The sequence below is a fragment of the Ylistrum balloti genome, unplaced genomic scaffold (assembly GCF_031769215.1).
Source record: "Ylistrum balloti isolate Yb309-2 unplaced genomic scaffold, AGI_CSIRO_Ybal_v1 Utg370226, whole genome shotgun sequence".
Lineage (NCBI taxonomy): Eukaryota > Metazoa > Mollusca > Bivalvia > Pectinida > Pectinidae > Ylistrum > Ylistrum balloti.
In genome coordinates, this window is record NW_026782188.1 from 239,146 (window position 1) to 261,040 (window position 21,895).

At 39.0% G+C, this 21,895-nt stretch overlaps 1 protein-coding gene across 1 annotated transcript; it reads right to left on the reverse strand.

The window, feature by feature from the left end:
* Positions 1–519: 519 nt before the first annotated feature.
* LOC132551907 (neurogenic differentiation factor 4-like) lies at positions 520–18,662 on the reverse strand. The gene is made up of 2 exons (XM_060216050.1): positions 18,500–18,662; positions 520–1,571 (listed from the first exon to the last, which is right to left on the reverse strand). Exons 1-2 carry the CDS (start codon positions 18,660–18,662, stop codon positions 520–522), a joined length of 1,215 nt encoding a protein of 404 aa, XP_060072033.1.
* Positions 18,663–21,895: the final 3,233 nt, after the last annotated feature.

Here is a 21,895-nt window from a genome sequence, read left to right on the forward strand (position 1 = left end):
ATGTTTCCCGGCAGTCTGATGAACTGGCAGTCTGATGAACTATGGCAGATGATAATGTAGGTATGATAAAGGTGTGATACATTAATTGAATTGATGTCACATAAATAAATGATGACAATTTACACCTTTGCTAGATTCACGGGTGAGATTTTACTAACTTGATTTACACCAGTGGCAGAAGTTCACCCGATAAAGAAATTTTCTCTGCATAGTTACGTGACAAGTGAAATAATTAAACAGTTGATAAAAAAATACGTAAACATTTAGCTCAAAAATTTGCATAGATTTATACATGTACAGGCGTTAACAATACTTAACTTGTTTTCAATGGTGAAAAATCTGAGGCACAATGCGGATAATTCTAATGTCCTTCCAACTAGTGAAATGACCACAAACATTATCACAACTGACCAATGGTCATTTTGTTTCCTTGTATGTAGAGTGTTTTACTAACAAACCGATATCACATAGCTTTTGACGAGTTTTTTCAATATTCTATACATCACTATAAGTTCTGTTTCAATACATTTCAATAGCATACCCTTCTGATGTGTCAGAATGTTCCGTCGGACTGTGTAGACCCGACCTTAACATGCCACACTCCTTCATGGCCGAAAATCCGGAGTACACGCTACTCCAGTCGGAATGATGAGTTTGTGAAATCACAAAGTTTGGGCACACGTCCGATCGGGGATGTGGAGAAGTCACTTGTGATACAGGCGAGGAACAGGACACGTATGACGTCATGGGTTCCGACGCTGGAAGAAGAGGCTGAAACTGGACACCTGGGGTAGACACTGTTGGTGCTATTCTAAAGTGATGGTAGCCCGCCGTGGGTTGCTGGTGTTGGATGGACGCTTGATGATGAGGGACACGAGGGTCGTACTGAGGCGACTGATGAGGAGGCTGGATTGCCTGGGAGTCCGGCTCCGTGGCTGGAGACAGAATATGAGATGGAGTAGGAGAAAGCTGACCACTGTCCGACGAGCAAACACTATTTGTATTAAAGTCTAATTCCCTTTTAACGTGAATAGCACCAGTTACATCTTTAGCAAGTCCATTTTCCGGAAGTTTTGCCACCCCTTCCAGGGCCTGAGATAATACCCATATATAATTGTAAGCCATCCTCAATGTTTCGATCTTCGTCAGTTTGTTTTCACCATCTGAAGCTGGAAGAACCTCTCGCAATACTTCGAGGGCATCATTTAAGCCGTGCATCCTGCTCCTCTCTCGGTCATTAGCTTTGGAGCGGCGAGTTTTTTTAAGTTTAGCGACAAGAGACGGGCTCCGTTCTCTCTGTCGTGGTTTGTTGTAACGTTTCTTTTTAGGCGTAGAAGTCACTGAGTCACTATCTTTCTGTTTTCGTTTCGACGAGGATGTATTAGTTTGATTTTCTTTGGAATTTTTTCTCTCCATTTCATCACGCTGCAGATCTATCTCCCCGTTATCTGAAGACATTGACGAGAAAGTGGAGTCTGCTGGACTTCCGTAGCTGTTGTTATTAGCCGTGGACGTCAAGACAAGCAGGGACGACATAGCGAGAAGTGTTGCGGTCAAGAACAAGTTGACGACTGACCGGTAAACGTTGTGTAGTGGTGTGTTGTATCCGGATAGAACGTCAGTGTGACTACATGACCCGGGGTATCGTTTTTATACTCTCTGTCAGTCAAAGTCTGGCCACGCGACACTCTATTCACTCTCCATTGACATGACAATGAACCACCTGAATAATGGGCGGTAGTACATCCCAACCAGCCAATCAGCATTCATGTCTCAATGCTTCGGGTCACGTGCGCACGCGCTACTGTTTACACTAGAAAGGAGAAAATTGAACTATGAAAACACGGGTTGTGATTTTTAGATTCTAACCTAAGGGTCCCTACTCTTGCTTTACCCGTCAAGATGAGATTAGTCTGTTTAAGATTAAAGCCGGCAATCTCGCCTCACGTAAACTTGTGAAAAATTGACAAACACCTCCGTCAATGAGTTACACGAGTCGTACAGTGTGATCAGTTAAAACAACTGACGCCGTGTTTGTTTAAAGATAACAGCACTAGTAAATTTAGGTATCACACTTAGTCCAAACTGGATAGCCTACAAAGACATCGCCGACAAATATTAACAGATGGGCAAACCACACTAGTCTTTGTTAATTTTTGTGCATTAAACAAATAATTCGGTACCTTCAAAAAGACATAAAATTTATAGTCAATCGTGGTCTTGTTTTGTTACAAGACTATATTTAATTCATTGCATTCATAGATAATAAAATTAGCAGAGTTTGTGACGTTGTAGCAACAGTAGACGCCAGAGATGTCCTATCTGATCCTACAGTATTGGCTGTGTTCACCGTTAAATCACCGAGTTACTTTAAATGTATCGTTTTTATATAGTCACGCATACACTACATTACTCTCCCATACACTGGATACAGTAACTTCACCACTGACACGAGACTCGCGATATCTTTAATCTGATGAGACTATAAAACGAGAAATAAAATGTCTACAATCATTTTCACCAGGCTCATTTCTACATAAAACACATACTGAGGAATATTTTGGTACACACAATAAATAGTCTCTTTTGATACGAAAGAGAAATCATTCGATTTTTTTTGCCAGATGTGATCATCAAGTTTGTATAAAATTGATGACTCCTGAGCAACAGATTTAGTTAACTTTAAAATGACGAATTACTACAATAAAAATAGATTCTCGAATATCTAAATGTCATAAGAAGATGATAGAATGACTTTTCCTAATTTAGTTCAAACATTTTTTTTAGTTTCAGTCTTCACACTAACTATATCTATGTATGATAAGCTATTTAAGTATAAGTGAAAAATTATCATGGGTAAAGTTGATAATTAAGTTGACATTATCATTGATTTTTTTAATCGTTACTTGTGTTATATTTATCGATTTATCAGTAAAATCACTAATTAATTCAATTAAATATCATAATGACGTGAAAAAATTACCAGTTATTTTCTTCAACGTTTTTATTTATAGAGAATGTAGAAACTACTTAATTAAGACCTTACATTAACATAGATATACTACAGCAGGTAGTCTATTACGTCCGTCCTACTACTTCGGACATTCACAACTTAACATGGAACTTATATATTTAATTCCGTTAACACTTTCATAAAATTCAACAAAAGACTTTGATCCAGTTTACAATCAGGGAAGTGTGCCGATATCTTTGTTATTAATTGTACATTAAATATGAATTTGAATATAAACTATTGTGATACATATGAATTGTGTATCTGTTAGGAGAACGTGATCATAAGTTATTATAGCTAGTGGCTAATCACATATCTTCAGTTAACGATAAAATTTGTTTGAATCATACGTGTATAACTGTATTGTGTATTAAATACTAATAGTGAGGTAAGGCTGTTTCTACTCCTGGCCAGATGGGCGCCGAACTGATCTTCGATTTTCTTATCAATAAATATTCCGGGAAAAATGCAATAGATGAATAAATAAAGTCGCAATTACAAGACAGAGGTGGTGGCTTTAAGAAAATACCAGAAAGCTGTCCACTTTTGCACGTGGTTACTGAAAGACAGTATCTATCTCATATTTTTGCTTGAAAATCAACGGAAAAATTAGTAAACAAATAAATAAAAATAAGTAAATAAATAAGAATAAATAGATAAACAAATATTTTATCTAAAATCGTAATGACACAGAAACATACAACTTTTAATATCTATTATACATTCATTCAGAACATTGTAAAACTTGACAAGAATTTGCCTGAATTTAGCATACATGTATTAAAAGCTGTCCTACTGAAGGAGGTCTACTAAAAGCAATGAAAAAAAAATCTTCACTTTGTATATAAAAATAAGTGTATATATAGGAGCATCTAGTATAACATAGTCACTGGCTCTCTACAGTTTGCCCTAATGCCAGGGTTGTACATTTATTTCACTCAGCAGCGTCGTAGGAAAAGCTCTTCAGAGGTTATGTTAATTGTTTAACTTGTAAACGACGTAAAAGTTAATTTTCATTTCAATGGATAATTAAACAATATTTGACTGTCCGGTTGTAACTATCCTGTTCATTCCGCACTGACCAGAGATTCAGAGTAAATCAAAGGTCACGGACAAGACAGTTTCATACCTATTGTATTTGATTTACACAAGTTATTTCAGCTTATGACCGCCTTTTCCTCTAATACAATACATGATAATATTTACATGATAACATTAACAAGGCATACATAATACATTTCACAGTTAGTACATTTTACTTAAAATCTATTGCTGGCTTTGATAAAAAAAATTGCACGTGTCTGAATACTTCTGTATTGGTAGTTAGGGACAGATTTTCATTTCCAAATAAAAATAGATGTAAATTCACTTGATCTATATTCAACATGTTTATACTTTGAAAAAGCGTTATTCTTACTCTATTATAAAGCCTACATTCTTGTAAAAAAGACCAACGTCCTCACAGTAATGTCCACAAGCACACGATGGGTTATCAACAATCTTAACACGGAACAAATCACTTTTCAAAGAACTGCACTGATGTCTGAGTCTCGTATGTAATATATTTAGATTACGTTCGCAAAAATTATAATAAGATGGAGGACAAGCATTAGCGTCATTAGATAAAGAATTGTATCACACAGTACGCAGTATTAGAACCCAGTGACATACATGTAACACATTTCTCGCAGCTAGTTGTAAATATAATAGAAGCTTTACCATTCTTTACTAATTGAGCTCAAATGTAACAGATTTAGTCCTAAAAACACAAATTACAGAACTCCTGTTAGAAAAACATATCGTAATTATCATACAAACAGAAATTCGTTACTTCTATATAGGGAAACATAGGTAAGAAATACAACGGTAACTCAAAAGTTGGAGACATTCAGTAAATTGGAAATCTAAAATATATTAGTGTTACCAGATGTTGAAGACATTTCTCGGTAACCCAGATATTGAAGGCATATGAAGACATTTCCCGGTAACCCAGATATTGAAGGCATATGAAGACATTTCCCGGTAACCCAGAATTTGCAAGGCATTTAAAGACATTTCTCGGTAACCCAGATATTGAAGGCATTTCAAGACATTTCTCGGTAACCAAGTTAATGAAGGCATATGAAGACATTTCTCGGTAACCCAGATATTGAAGGCATATGAAGACATTTCCCGGTAACCCAGATTTTGGAAGACATTCGAAGACATTTCTCGGTAACCCAGATATTGAAGGCATTTGTAGACATTTCTCGGTAATCCAGATTTTGGTAGACATTTGAATACATTTCTCGGTAACCCCGATATTGAAGGCATTTCAAGACATTTCTCGATAACTCATATTTTAAAAGACATTTGAAGACATTTCTCGGTAACCCAGATATTGAAGGCATATGAAGACATTTCTCGGTAACCCAGATTTTTTAAGACATTTGAAGACATTTCTCGGTAACCCAGCTATTGAAGGCATATGAAGACATTTCTCGGTAACACAGATATTGAAGGCATATGAAGACATTTCTCGGTAACCCAGATTTTGGAAGGCATATAAAGACATTTCTCGGAAACCCCGATTTTGGAAGGCATTTCAAGACATTACTCGGTAGCACAGATTTTGGAAGACATTTGAAGACATTTCTCGGTAACCCAGATATTAAAGACATTTTAAGACATTTCTCGGTAACCAAGATATTGAAGGAATTTGAAGACATTTCTCAGTAACCAAGATATTGAAGATTGAAGACATTTCTCGGTAACCCAGATATTGAAGGCACATGAAGACTTTTCTTGGTAACACAGATATTGAAGGCGTATGAAGACATTTCTCGGTAACCCAGAATTTGGAAGACATTTGAAGACATTTCTCGGTAACACAGATATTGAAGACATATGAAGACATTTCTCGGTAACCCAGATATTGAAGACATTTGAAGATATTTCTCAGTAACCAAGATATTGAAGATTGAAGACATTTCTCGGTAACCCAGATTTTGGAAGGCATATGAAGACATTTCTCGGTAACCCAGATATTGAAGGCATTTCAAGACATTTCTCGGTAACCAAGATAATGAAGGCATATGAAGACATTTCTCGGTAACCCAGATTTTGTAAGGCATTTAAAGACATTTCTCGGTAGCACAGATTTTGGAAGATATTTGAAGACATTTCTCGGTAACCCAGATTTTTGAAGGCATTTGAAGACATTTCTCGGTAATTCAGATATTGAAGGCATTATAAGACATTTCTCGGTAACTCATATTTTAAAAGACATTTGAAGACATTTCTCGGTAACCCAGATTTTGGAAGGCATATGAAGACATTTCTTGGAAACCCCGATTTTTGAAGGCATTTCAAGACATTTCTCGGTAACACAGATATTGAAGACATTTGAAGACATTTCTCGGTAACCAAGATATTGAAGACATTTGAAGACATTTCTCAGTAACCAAGATATTGAAGGCATATGAAGATATTTCTCGGTAACCCAGATATTGAAGACATTTGAAGACATTTCTCGGAAACCCAGAATTTGGAAGGCATTTGAAGATATTTCTCGGAAACCAAGATATTGAAGGAATTTGAAGACATTTCCCGGTAACCCAGAATTTGGAAGGCATTTGAAGACATTTCTCGGTAACCCAGATATTGAAGACATTTCAAGACATTTCACGGTAGCCCAGATATTGAAGACATTTGAAGACATTTCTCGGTAACCATGATAGTGAAGGCATATGAAGATATTTCTCGGTAACCCAGAAATTGAAGACATTTGAAGACATTTCTAAGTTACCCAGGTATTGAAGGAATTTGAAGACATTTCTCGGTAACCCAGATTTTGGAAGGCATATGAAGACACTTCTCGGTAACCCAGATATTGAAGGCATATGAAGACATTTCTCGGAAACCAAGATTTTTGAAAGCATTTGAAGACATTTCTCGGAAACCATGATATTGAAGGCATATGAAGACATTTCTCGGAAACCAAGATTTTTGAAAGCATTTGAAGACATTTCTCGGAAACCGTGATATTGAATGTATTTGAAGACATTTTACGATAACTCAGATATTGAAGGAATTTGAAAACATTTCACGATCAACCAGATTTTGGAAGGCATATGAAGACATTTCTCGGAAACCCATATATTGAAGGCATTTGAAGACATTTCTCGGCAACCCAGAGTTTGGAGATATTATATAATAACTGATGCTAATAAAGGCATCCCGTGGTTACCATGTCGATAAGGATGTTCCGTGGTTACAATGTTGATAAAGACATAACGTGGTTACCATGTCGATAAAGATATCTCGTGGTTACCATGTTGATAAAATTATCCCGTGGTTACAATGTCGATAAAGATATTCCGTGGTTACCTAGTCGATAAAGATATCCCGTGGTTACCTAGTCGATAAAGATGTTCCGTGGTTACCATGTCGATAAAGATATTTCGTGGTTACCATGTCGATAAAGACATCCAGTGGTTACAATGTCGATAAAGATATTCCGTGGTTATCATGTCGATAAAGATATTCCGTGGTTACCTTGTCGATAGATATTCTATAGTTACCATGTCGAAAAAGATGTCCCTTGGTTGCTATGTTGGTAAAGACATCCCGTGGTTACCATGTCGATAAAGATATTCCGTGGTTACCTAGTCGATAAAGATATCCCGTGGTTACTACGTCGATAAAGATATTCCGTGGTTACCTAGTCGATAAAGATATCCCGTTGTTACCACGTCGATAAAGATATTCCGTGGTTAACTAGTCGATAAAGATATTCCGTGGTTATCTAGTTGATAAAGATATTCCGTGGTTACCTAGTTGATAAAGATATTCCGTGGTTACCTAGTCGATAAAGATATTCCGTGGTTACCTAGTTGATAAAGATATTCCGTGGTTCCCATGTCGATAAAGATATTCCGTGGTTCCCATGTCGATATTGACATTTCGTTGTTACCATTTTGATAAAGACATCTCGTGGTTACCTAGACGACCGTGTTCCCGTGGTAACCATGTCGATAAAGACCCGTGATTACCATGTCAATTAAAGTAAAGACTTTGAGACCAGGCGATTAAATCCTTTGTTGTTACCATGTATTCTTATCTTCCCGTGGTCAACCATAGCTGAAGCCAATCTGAAGTCACTCAGAAAAAAAATACAAAGCGCTCGATGATTATTAAGCATTTGAAAACCATTCACGGACAGACTTGTAGTTCAGTAGTATCCCGTGGTTAGACTTGTAGTTCAGTAGTATCCCGTGGTTAGACTTGAAGTTCAGTAGTATCCCGTGGTAAAACTTGTAGTTTAGTAGTATCCCGTGGTTAGACTTGTAGTTTAGTAGTATCCCGTGGTAAGACTTGTAGTTTAGTAGTATCCCGTGGTTAAACTTGTAGTTCAGTAGTATCCCGTGGTAAAACTTGTAGTTTAGTAGTATCCCGTGGTTAGACTTGTAGTTTAGTAGCATCACGCGGTAAGACTTGTAGTTTAGTAGTATCCCGTGGTTAGACTTGTAGTTTAGTAGTATCCCGTAGTTAGATTTGAAGTTTAGTAGTACCCCGTTGTTATACTTGTAGTTCAGTAGTATCCCGTGGTTAGATTTGAAGTTTAGTAGTATCCCGTTGTTATACTTGTAGTTTAGTAGTATCCCGTGGTTATACTTGTAGTTTAGTAGTATCCCGTGGTTAGACTTGTAGTTTAGTAGTATCCCGTGGTTAGACTTGTAGTTTAGTAGTATCCCGTGGTTAGACTTGTAGTTTAGTAGTTTCCCTGTGGTTAGACTTGTAGTTTAGTAGTATCCCGTGGTAAGACTTGTAGTTTAGTAGTATCCCGTGGTTAGACTTGTAGTTTAGTAGTATCCCGTGGTTATGCTTGTAGTTCAGTAGTATCCCGTGATTATACTTGTAGTTTAGTAGTATCCCGTGGTTAGACTTGTAGTTTAGTAGTATCCCGTGGTAAGACTTGTAGTTTAGTAGCTTCCCGTAGTTAGATTTGTAGTTAAGTAGTATCCGGTGGTTATACTTGTAGTTAAGTAGTATCCCGTGGTTAGACTTGTAGTTTAGTAGTATCCCGTGGTTAGACTTGTAGTTTAGTAGTATCCCGTGGTAAGACTTGTAGTTTAGTAGTATCCCGTGGTTATACTTGTAGTTTAGTAGTATCCCGTGGTTAGACTTGTAGTTTAGTAGCTTCCCTCTGGTTAGACTTGTAGTTTAGTAGTATCCCGTGGTTAGATTTGTAGGTAGTATCCCGTGGTAGTAGTATTCCCTGTAGTAGATTCCCTTGTGTTAGTATAGTAGTTAAGACTTGTAGTTTAGTAGACTTGTAGTTTAGTAGCATCCCTGTATAGACGTGGTGTTTAGTAGCATTCCCTGTATAGACGTGGTGTTTAGTAGCATTCCCTGTATAGACCTGGTGTTTAGTAGCATTCCCTGTATAGACGTGGTGTTAAGTAGCATTCCCTGTATAGACGTGGTGTTTATGACCATTCCCTGTATAGACGTGGTATTTAGTAGCATTCCCTGTATAGACGTGGTGTTAAGTAGCATTCCCTGTATAGACGTGGTGTTTAGTAGCATTCCCTGTATAGACGTGGTGTTTAGTAGCATTCCCTGTATAGACCTGGTGTTTAGTAGCATTCCCTGTATAGACGTGGTGTTTAGTAGCATTCCCTGTATAGACGTGGTGTTTAGTAGCATTCCCTTTATAGACCTGGTCGTAAGTAGCATTCCCTGTATAGACGTGGTGTTTAGTAGCATTCCCTGTATAGACGTGGTGTTTAGTAGCATTCCCTGTATAGACGTGGTGTTTAGTAGCATCCCGTGGTTAGACTTGTAGTTTAGTAGTATCCCGTGGTTAGACCTGTAGTTTAGCAGTATCCCGTGGTAAGACGTGTAGTTTAGTAGTATCCCGGGGTTAGACTTGTAGTTTAGTAGTATCCCGTGGTTAGACTTGTAGTTTAGTAGTATCCCGTGGTTAGACTTGTAGTTTAGTAGTATCCCGTGGTTAGACTTGTAGTTCAGTAGTATCCCGTGGTAAAACTTGTAGTTTAGTAGTATCCCGTGGTAAAACATGTAGTTCAGTAGTATCCCGTGGTTAGACTTGTAGTTTAGTAGTATCCCGTGGTTAGACTTGTAGTTTAGTAGTATCCCGTGGTTAGACTTGTAGTTTAGTAGTATCCCGTGGTTAGACCTGTAGTTTAGTAGTATCCCGTGGTTAGACGCGTAGTTTAGTAGTATCCCGTGGTTAGACTTGTAGTTAAGTAATATCACGTGGTTATGCTTGTAGTTCAGTAGTATCCCGTGGTTAGACTTGTAGTTTAGTAGTATCCCGTGGTAAGACTTGTAGTTTAGTAGTATCCCGTGGTTAGACTTGTAGTTTAGTAGTATCCCGTGGTTAGACTTGTAGTTTAGTAGTATCCCGTGGTTAGACTTGTAGTTTAGTAGTATCCCGTGGTTAGACGTGTAGTTTAGTAATATCACGTGGTTATGCTTGTAGTTCAGTAGTATCCCGTGGTAAAACTTGTAGTTTAGTAGTATCCCGTGGTTAGACTTGTAGTTTAGTAGTATCCCGTGGTTAGACCTGTAGTTTAGTAGTATCCCGGGGTTAGACTTGTAGTTTAGTAGTATCCCGTGGTTAGACTTGTAGTTTAGTAGCATCCCGTGGTTAGATTTGTAGTTTAGTAGTATCCCGTGGTTATACTTGTAGTTTAGTAGTATCCCGTGGTAAGACTTGTAGTTTAGTAGTATCCCGTGGTTAGACTTGTAGTTTAGTAGCATCCCGAGGTTAGACTTGTAGTTTAGTATTATCCGGTGTATAGACTTGTAGTTTAAGTAGTATCCGTGTTAGACTTGTAGTTTAGCAGTATCCCGTTGTTAGACTTGTAGTTTAGCAGTATCCCGTGGTTAGACTTGTAGTTTAGTAGCTTTCCTCTGGTTAGACTTGTAGTTTAGTAGTATTATTCCGGGATAAGACTTGTAGCTGAGTAGTATTCCGTGTATAGACCTGGTGTTTAGTAGCATTCCCTGTATAGACCTGGTGTTTAGTAGCATTCCCTGTATAGACGTGGTGTTTAGTAGCATTCCCTGTATAGACGTGGTGTTTAGTAGCATTCCCTGTATAGACGTGGTGTTTAGTAGCATTCCCTGTATAGACGTGGTGTTTAGTAGCATTCCCTGTATAGACGTGGTGTTTAGTAGCATTCCCTGTATAGACCTGGTGTTTAGTAGCATTCCCTGTATAGACGTGGTGTTTAGTAGCATTCCCTGTATAGTGTTTAGTAGCATTCCCTGTATAGACTAGCATTCTGTATAGACGTGGTGTTTAGTAGCATTCATTCCCTGTATAGCATTCCCGTGGTGTTTAGTAGCATTCCCTGTATAGATTCCCTGTATGTGGTGTGTTTAGTAGCATTCCCTGTATAGACGTTGTGTTTAGTAACATTCCCTGTATAGACGTGGTGTTTAGTAGCATTCCCTGTATAGACCTGGTGTTTAGTAGCATTCCCTGTATAGACGTGGTGTTTAGTAGCATTCCCTGTATAGACGTGGTGTTTAGTAGCATTCCCTGTATAGACGTGGTGTTTAGTAGCATTCCCTGGTATAGACCTGGTGTTTAGTAGCATTCCCTGTATAGACGTGGTGTTTAGTAGCATTCCCTGTATAGACGTGGTGTTTAGTAGCATTCCCTGTATAGACGTGGTGTTTAGTAGCATTCCCTGTATAGACGTGGTGTTTAGTAGCATTCCCTGTATAGACGTGGTGTGGTGTGTTTAGTAGCATTCCCTGTATAGACGTGGTGTTTAGTAGCATTCCCTGTATAGACGTGGTGTTTAGTAGCATTCCCTGTATAGACGTGGTGTTTAGTAGCATTCCCTGTATAGACGTGGTGTTTAGTAGCATTCCCTGTATAGACGTGGTGTTTAGTAGCATTCCCTGTATAGACTCATTTTTTATCCCTGTAATTGTACACTGTGTATACCTGTAGTACAGTACGTAATTGTGTTTGTTCCTGTAATTGTACACTGTGTATACCTGTAGTACAGTACGTAATTGTGTCTATTCCTGTAATTGTACACTGTGTATACCTGTAGTACAGTACGTAATTATGTCTATGCCTGTAATCGTACACTGTGTATACCTGTAGTACAGTATGTAATTGTGTTTATTCCTGTAATTGTACACTGTGTATACCTGTAGTACAGTGTAATTGTGTTTATTCCTGTAAGTACACTGTGTATACCTGTAGTACAGTATATTCCCTGTAATTGTGTTTATTCCTGTAATTGTACACTGTGTATCCAGTACGTAATTGTGTTTATTCCTGTAATTGTACACTGTGTTACCTGTAGTACAGTACGTAATGTGTGTTCCTGTAATTGTACACTGTGTATACCTGTAGTACAGTACGTAATTGTGTCTATTCCTGTAATTGTACACTGTGTATACCTGTAGTACAGTACGCAAGTGTGTTTATTCCTGTAATTGTACACTGTGAATACCTGTAGTACAGTGTGTAATTGTGTTTGTTCCTGTAATTGTACACTGTGTATACCTGTAGTACAGTACGTAATTGTGTTTGTTCCTGTAATTGTACACTGTGTATACCTGTAGTACAGTATGTAATTGTGTTTGTTCCTGTAATTGTACACTGTGTATACCTGTAGTACAGTACGTAATTGTGTCTATTCCTGTAATTGTACACTGTGTATACCTGTAGTACAGTACGTAATTGTGTCTATTCCTGTAATTGTACACTGTGTATACCTGTAGTACAGTACGTAATTGTGTCTATTCCTGTAATTGTACACTGTGTATACCTGTAGTACAGTACGTAATTGTGTCTATTCCTGTATTTACACTGTATATTGTACAGTACGTAATTGTGTCTATTCCTGTAATTGTACACTGTGTATACCTGTAGTACAGTACGTAATTGTGTCTATTCCTGTAATTGTACACTGTGTATACCTGTAGTACAGTACGTAATTGTGTCTATTCCTGTAATTGTACACTGTGTATACCTGTAGTACAGTACGTAATTGTGTCTATTCCTGTAATTGTACACTGTGTATACCTGTAGTACAGTACGTAATTGTGTTTGTTCCTGTAATTGTACACTGTGTATACCTGTAGTACAGTACGTAATTGTGTCTATTCCTGTAATTGTACACTGTGTATACCTGTAGTACAGTACGTAATTGTGTCTATTCCTGTAATTGTACACTGTGTATACCTGTAGTACAGTACGTAATTGTGTCTATTCCTGTAATTGTACACTGTGTATACCTGTAGTACAGTACGTAATTGTGTCTATTCCTGTAATTGTACACTGTGTATACCTGTAGTACAGTACGTAATTGTGTCTATTCCTGTAATTGTACACTGTGTATACCTGTAGTACAGTACGTAATTGTGTCTATTCCTGTAATTGTACACTGTGTATACCTGTAGTACAGTACGTAATTGTGTCTATTACTGTAATTGTACACTGTGTATACCTGTAGTACAGAACGTAATTGTGTCTATTACTGTAATTGTACACTGTGTATACCTGTATTGTGTACATTGTACTGTGTAATTGTGTCTATTGTGTCTTTCTGTAATTGTACTGTGTATACTGTGTATATTGTGTCCTGTATTGTACACTGTGTATACCTGTAGTACAGTACGTAATTGTGTCTATTCCTGTAATTGTACACTGTGTATACCTGTAGTACAGTATGTAATTGTGTCTATTCCTGTAATTGTACACTGTGTATACCTGTAGTACAGTACGTAATTGTGTTTATTCCTGTAATTGTACACTGTGTATACCTGTAGTACAGTACGTAATTGTGTTTGTTCCTGTAATTGTACACTGTGTATACCTGTAGTACAGTACGTAATTGTGTTTGTTCCTGTAATTGTACACTGTGTATACCTGTAGTACAGTACGTAATTGTGTTTATTCCTGTAATTGTACACTGTGTTTTCCCGCACACGGTTTTGTGTCTTCCTGTAATTTTTCAGGATTGTGTATGCTATGTGTCTTGTCTTGTGGTTGCTATTATGTGTCTTCTGTTATGTGTCTTGTCCTGTGGTTGCTGTTATGTGTCTTGTCTTTTGGTTGCTGTTATGTGTCTTGTGATTACTGTTATATACCTGTTCTTGTGGTTGCTGTAATGTGTCTTGTCTTGTGGGTGATGTTATGTATCCTGTCTTGTGGTTGGTTATGTAAATTGTCTTTTTGTTACTAGAATGTGTCTTGTCCTGTGGTTACTATTATGTTTCTTGTCTGGTGGTTGCTATTATATGTCTGCAGGTATGTATCTTGTCTTGTGGTTGCTGTTATGTGTATTGTCTTGTGGTTGCTATTATGTGTCTTCTTTTATGTGTCTTGTCCTGTTGTTGTTGTTGTGTGTCTTGTCTTGTAGTTGCTGGTATGTGCCCTGTCTTGTGGTTGCTATTATATGTCTTCTGTTATTTGTCTTGTCTTGTTGTTGCTGTTATGTGTCCTGTCTTGTGGTTGCTATTATGTGGTTACTGTTATGTACCTTGTCTTGTGGTTGCTGTTATGTGCCTTGTCTTGTGGTTGCAGTTAAGTGCCTTGTCCTGTGGTTGCTATTATGTATCTGCTGGTATGTGTCTTGTCATGTGGTTACTGTTATGTATCCTGTCTTGTGGTTGCTATTATGTGGTTACTGTTATGTACCTCGTCTTGCGGTTGCTGGTATGTGTCTTGTCTTGTGGTTGCTGTTATGTGTCTTGTCATGTGGTTGCTGTTATGTGTCCTGTCTTATTATTGCTGTTATGTGTCTTGTCATGTGGTTGTTGTTATGTGTCTTGTCATGTGGTTGCTGTTATGTGTCCTGTCTTGTAGTTACTGTTATGTGCCTTTTCTTATGGTTGATGTTATGTATCCTGTCTTGTGGTTGCTATTATGTGTCTGCTGTTATGTGCCTTTTCTTGTGGTTGCTGTTATGGGTCTTTTCTTGTAGTTGATGTTATGTGCCTTTTTCATTTTTTCGTAGCTTTAACCATGATCTTTCCTCAACAGAAAGAAATAAATAAGAATATGAATATACATGACGTTCCTCTGATTATATTTGTATCGGCCTTCTTTCGAGTGAGCGAAATAACGATAATAGTCATTCTGCCGTTCCGAAAAAACAGTAATCTTTTCTAAGTATATAGGACGATATTAAACTGACAATAATGTACTGTTTATTTTTTTTTCAATTAAATTTGTATTCTAAAATTCGAACTAAGCTCCATTCTAAATATCTACATAAAACATGTATTTTGAATTAACAAACGGTTATTCGCATTTGATTTACTCGGAAGAGAATACCAGTTTTAGATATTCCATTGTCTCCCTCTCAGTACATCCTTGACAACTGTCAAGACTGAATTAGTGCCATTCTCGTAACCTTTATAACAATGGACGTGGATACCGACCCGAGTAAGTTTTTGTCAGGATAACGGTTCAACTTTTGAGTGGGTTTCTCGAGTGAGCGAAACACTGTACAGGACTACATTTCACGTGGTTTTAATTTATTCACTGTATACGGGAATGCCTGGGTCAAATAATGCCTAGTTTTATTCACCAGAGTTGGTTTAGTCTCTATGTTCTATTTACAATTGCTAGTTATACTGTAGTCATCCCATCCATCTTCTATATCTATTCGAGAACGAGGCAGACTCGCTCTGATGTTTGACTCTTCAGTCATGGAGGTACACTATAATAGATTTTAATGATGCCAGCGCTATGCGTACAGCATGCGGTGGAAAACTGTCAGACTTGACTTAAGTAATAGCGTTATGCTGATTTTGAAAAATTGCACAACTATAAAAGTTTGTATCAAATTTCAGACAAATGAAAACAATTTCCTAATATAGTAGAATTTAATTCCTACTCCACATGCTACTGTCTTAAGGTTTTCTGTGACTGTATGGTCACTCATGGTATGTTCACTTTACGCACGAGTCCTGCACGTGCCGATCGTGATTTAGTGGGATAAAAAGTGCCGCCTTATTACTATGCGGGTTTCGGGACCCCAAGACATTATACATGAGGGCGTTCGTTAACACTGTCGATGATTTGTGCTTTATTAGTATTACGAGTGAGGTAATACATTGCTATCAATATACACAGGTACACACCTACATGTAAACACAGGTATGATATATAATCATATACGTATTTGTTGCCATCACTGTTCATTCACTTAGAGTACGACAATAAAACAGGTTACACCCACACATCTTTTGTGCATGAATGAATTTTAAGTAAAATATTTTATCGTCTGGTGAAATTAACAAATATTCAGTTACCTGTTACCTGACTACGTGACAATATTTAATAAACTTTGTATGGGACTGCTACATCGCGACTCCTACCACACAAGCTATACGCTTACGTTATAACTATCTAGAGTCTGGAGTTTTTTCAGAGAGTTTAACCTACCTAAGCTGACGTTGTCATTGTGTATATTTGAAAGAATCGATTTAAATCTATGTATTGTGTTGTACTTGAGTGACAAAAGGATAATGTGTCGCTAAAGTCGTGTTGAAGCGTCGACTTGATGGAAGCAACTACAGCACGGCGGCTCCTCGTGCTTGCGGTGTTCTACACGCTGCTGAGAGGTGAGTAAATGGCGCTCGTATTGTATGCTGTATTGTTCGAGTGTATTGCGCATGCGTCACTAAACGCTAGAGGCGGGCGGATTTAAAACTTTTTAGAAAGTTTTGCGCGCGATAGGTCTAGACTGTTAAAACGGCGATTGCGATGTAAAATTAGCCCATATTGATGCTACAACCTATCATAAAGGACATGAATAGAATATGGAATGATTTTTTAATCCGCATGAAAATTTATATGGTGTTAAACGATGATATGGATGTAGCAGACGGTGAGTGAGGTCTCCAAAAGCGGAGGCAACTATCTGCTCCACCTGGTACCGGGCTGGAGTTGGATTTTGCCTTTAATGAAATACTTCTTTTCATGTCTATTAAATTGTATAGTTAATTGGCAGGGCTTTAAAGGCATTAATCAATGGCGACCGCGTACAGGCGGAGGGCTGCACCGTTCACCTGCCGGCGAAAAGAGAAGAGTATTGTTGTTGGATCGCGTGCTGTGAGGTAAGATAAAGCTACAATGCTTGTTTTACCATAGTGACGAAAACAGCATCGACACAGCTTATGTATACAGCCAACGTTGTGTGACTCTGTCATAGAACTGCTGAGACCGACTGGTAAACTCCGCAGCTATCACGTGTGGCGACACACTCATCGCCGTTTACTCGCCTCTTGTTCTCCTCCACCAAAAGAGCTACTATCATTGTTTCCGGACTACAAAACTAGTTTCCAAGAGCTTTTCTCGAGTGCATCCTGCTGCCTGGCCGTGCTTGCATGCACGGTGAGACTGGTACATCTGCTGGCAATGCCTAGAGTAGGCACACGAGCCTGCTTCACGTCAGACGCTCAGTCTGGGACAATAAAAATAGGGGATACCTCTCCAGCACCACACAAACACACGCTCTAACGTCTTCACTAGCTTCTCGTCACTTACTGATTTCAATAGGCCGAACAGTTTTTGAATATTAATAATGATCAAAAATAAAATGCAATAACAAAAAAATGATTGAAATGAAATATGATGCAAGATGTTAATATTTTGCGCTGTTTGAGTGTTTTGTGATGTTGGGACATATGGTAAGGAACTGCATCTGTACCAGTATTAATGACTAAAGCGACACACTTTGATAACTGGTGTTATAAAAATTTCATATTAGACTCATTGACATGAACAACTTAATAAACGACAATGACTTCATGAATTTATGGAAGTTGAAATCAATTTGTTTCTGAACTTTAGAAAAAGTTTGTAAAGAAAGTTGTCAGTGCAACAAGCGCGTGGCAACTATAGCGCGCCATGTTTCCATCAATGCAAATTGAGTGGCGTAACATCAGAACCAAGTCCTCCCGTGCTAAATCGCCTGCTGGCATGTGTTCTCTATTCTATCCAATCAAAGTTAAACTTATTTAAGTTTTATTTAATGCTTAACACTTGTAATGAATTTTAATGACAGACCAACTGTTCATATTTTGTAATACGCAACTTTCGTGAGTTCTCCAGACACAAGGAGCGCGAGCATGACGCAATCGTGGCGGTAGCAATCTTACTGAGGTTCATCAGTTTTGTAGTTTGTTTTGTACAAACAACAAAATTTCGCACGAAATACCTACTGGGAGGTTATATAAAGGTGGGAGATAAATACCCATTATTGCCTTTATCATAAGTTGAACTTGGCAGTTGTCAAAGTGATCAGCCAGATGACCGCCAAATCCCATCCTCCAGGTAACTACCATATCCCATCAGCCAGGCTACCGCCACGTCCAATCCTCCAGATCACCGCCATGTTCCATCACCCAGGTAACCGCCATGTCCCATCAGCCAGGTGACCGCCATGTGCCATCCTCCAGGTGACAGCTATGTCCCATCATCCAGGTGACCGCCATGTCCAATCCTCCAGATGACCGCCATGTCCCATCCTCCAGATGACCGCCATGTCCCATCAGCCAGACGACCGCCATGTCCCATCACCCAGATGACCGCCATGTCCCATCCTCCAGGTGACCGCCATTTCCCATCCTCCAGGTGACTGCCATGTCCCATCATCCAGGTGACCGCTATGTCTTAAGACATTCCTTGTATCTGCATTTTTCTATCGCACTTGTAAGATTGACATTTTTCATTCTATTTCTCAAGTACTCTCACACTAACCTTAATCTCCTCTTCTTCCTCGACTTAGGTGCCATCCTGCCATGTCCCATCATCCGTCTTAAGACATTCCTTGCACTATCTCCTATTTCTCAAGTACTCTCACACTAACCTTAATCTCCTCTTCTTCCTCGACTTCCGGTGCCATCGCTCGTTGTATACCCATTTCTGGTGTCTTCTCCGAATAGTGCTCCCTTTCGGAACCCTAACCTCTTGTATTTATTTCCGGTGTTGTCATCTCTTGTTTATTCCATGTATCTCCATCTGTGATCCTTTGTTTCCTTATTCCCAGTATCACCACCTATTGTTCCATCACTTCCTGTGCCTCCATCTTTTAACCCCATTTTACCATGTTATAAGATCACTTATGTCACATTTCCTTTGTTCCTTAATGTCTTTACTATGAGTTTTCTCCCTGTGTGTGTCTCTGTTGGTAACACTAGTTTCTATGTACGTATCTGACGCGGGCAGCCTTAGTTTGTCCGAGAATTGCTACACAAGGTACCATACAACTACGTAAATCATGTACCATACAGCTCAGTTAATAATGTACCATACACCTTACGTAATCATCTTCCGTGTTTATAATTTCTTACCGATCCACGTGCCTTAAACACGTCAAAAACTAATGTCGATCAGTTTATTGGATTATGTTATGTTCTGTTTATTCATGGCATTTCATGACGCGTATTTAGTGCTAAAACTTTTCAGATAACCACCTTCTGTACATCAACCAAACTTTACCTCGTTCTCAACAATAATTTCTGTAAAAAACTTGGAATGCAACCACTGTCAGTATCACCATGTGTATCCAAAGCAATGGGTGCCACCACTGTCAGTATCACCATGTGTATCCAAACCAATGAGTTTCACCACTGTCAGTATCACCATGTATATCAAAACCAATGAGTGCCACCACTGGCAGTATCACCATGTGTATCCAAACCAATGAGTGCCACCACCGTCTATATCACCATGTATATCCAAAGCAATGAGTACCACCACTGGCAGTATCACCATGTGTATCCCAACCAATGAGTGCCACCACTGGCAGTATCACCATGTGTATCCAAACCAATGAGTGCCACCACTGGCAGTATCAGCATGTGTATCCAAACCAATGAGTGCCACCACGGTCAGTATCACCATGTATATCTAAATCAATGAGTGCCAACACTGTCAGTATCACCATGTGTATCCAAAGCAATGAGTGACACCACTGTCAGTATCACCATGTATATCCAAACCAATGAGTGCCACCACTGTCAGTATCAACATGTCTATCCAAGCCAATGAGTGCCACCACTGTCAGTATCACCATTTGTATCCAAACCAATGAGTGCCACAACTGTCAGTATCACCATATATATTTAAAGAAATGAGGGCCACCACTGTCAGTATCACCATTTGTATCCAGGCCAATCCATGCCACAATCGGCAGTATCACCATGTGTATCCAAACCAATCCGGCCACCACTGTCAGTATCACCATGTGTATCCAAACCAATCCGTGACACCACTGTCAGTATTAACATGTCTATCCAAGCCAATGAGTGCCACCACTGTCATTATCACCATGTGTATCCAAGCCAATCCGTGCCACCATAGGCAGTATCACCATGTGTATCAAAACCGATGAGTGCCACCACTGTCAGTATCACCATATATATTTAAAGAAATGAGTGCCACCACTGTCATTATCACCATGTGTATCAAAAGCAAAGAGTCCCATCACTGGCAGTATCATCATGTATATCCAAACCAATCCGTGCCACCACTGTCAGTATCACCATGTGTATCCAAAGCAATGAGTGCCACCACTGTCTATATCACCATGTCTATCCAAAGCAATGAGTGCCACCACTGTCAGTATCACCATGTGTATCCAAACCAATGAGTGCCACCACTGTCATTATCAACATATTTATCCAAAGCAACCACTGGCAGTATCACCATTTGTATCCAAACCAATGAGTGCCACCACTGTCAGTATCACTATGTATATCCAAACCAATGAGTGCCACCACTGTCATTATCAACATATTTATCCAAAGCAGCCACTGGCAGTATCACCATTTGTATCCAAGACAATGAGTGCCACCACTATCAGTATCACCATGTATATCCAAACCAATGAGTGCCACCACTGTCAGTATCAACATGTATATCCAAACCAATGAGTGCCACCAGTCAGTATCAACATGTCTATCCAAGACAATGATTCGCTCCACTATCAGTATTACCATGTGTATCCAAACCAATCCGTGCCACCACTGTCAGTATCAACATGTCTATCCAAGCCAATGAGTGTCACCACTGTCAGTATCAACATGTCTATCCAAGCCAATGAGTGCCAACACTGTCAGTATCACCAAATATATCCAAACCAATCCGTGCCACCACTGTCAGTATCAACATGTCTATCCAAACCAAAAAATGCCACCACTGTCAGTATCAACATGTCTATCCAAGCCAATGAGTGCCACCACTGTCAGTATCAACATGTCTATCCAAGCCAATGAGTGCCAACACTGTCAGTATCACCAAATATATCCAAACCAATGAGTGCCACCACTGTCAGTATCAACATGTCTATCCAAACCAAAGAGTGCCACCACTGTCAGTATGACCATGTATATCCAAACCAATGAGTGAAACCACTGGTAGTATCACCATGTGTATCCCAACCAATCCGTGCCACCACTGTCAGTATCACCATTTGTATCCAAACCAATGAGTTCCACCACTGTCAGTATCACCATGTATATCCAAACCAATGTGTGCCACCACTGTCAGTATTACCATGTGTATCCAAAGCAATGAGTGCCACCACTGTCAGTATCACCATGTCTATCTAAACCAATCCGTGCCACCACTGTCAGTATCACCATGTCTATCTAAACCAATCCGTGCCACCAATGTCAGCATCACCATTTGTATCCAAACCAATCCGTGCCACCACTGGCAGTATCACCATGTGTATCCAAAGCAATGAGTGCCACCACTCTCAGTATCACCATGTGTATCCACAGCAATGAGTGCCACCACTGTCTATATCGCCATGTCTATCCAACGCAATGAGTGCCACCACTGTCAGTATCACCATTTGTATCCAACGCAATGAGTGC

Coding starts and splice junctions, on each gene's coding strand:
- LOC132551907 (XM_060216050.1), bottom strand. CDS start 18,662: ATGGGACATGGCAGTCACCTGGAGGATGGGAAATGGCGGTCACCTGGA. Junction 1,572..18,499: donor CTGGAGGATTGGACATGGCG/GTCACCTGGATG, acceptor TTTACCGGTCAG/TCGTCAACTTGTTCTTGACC.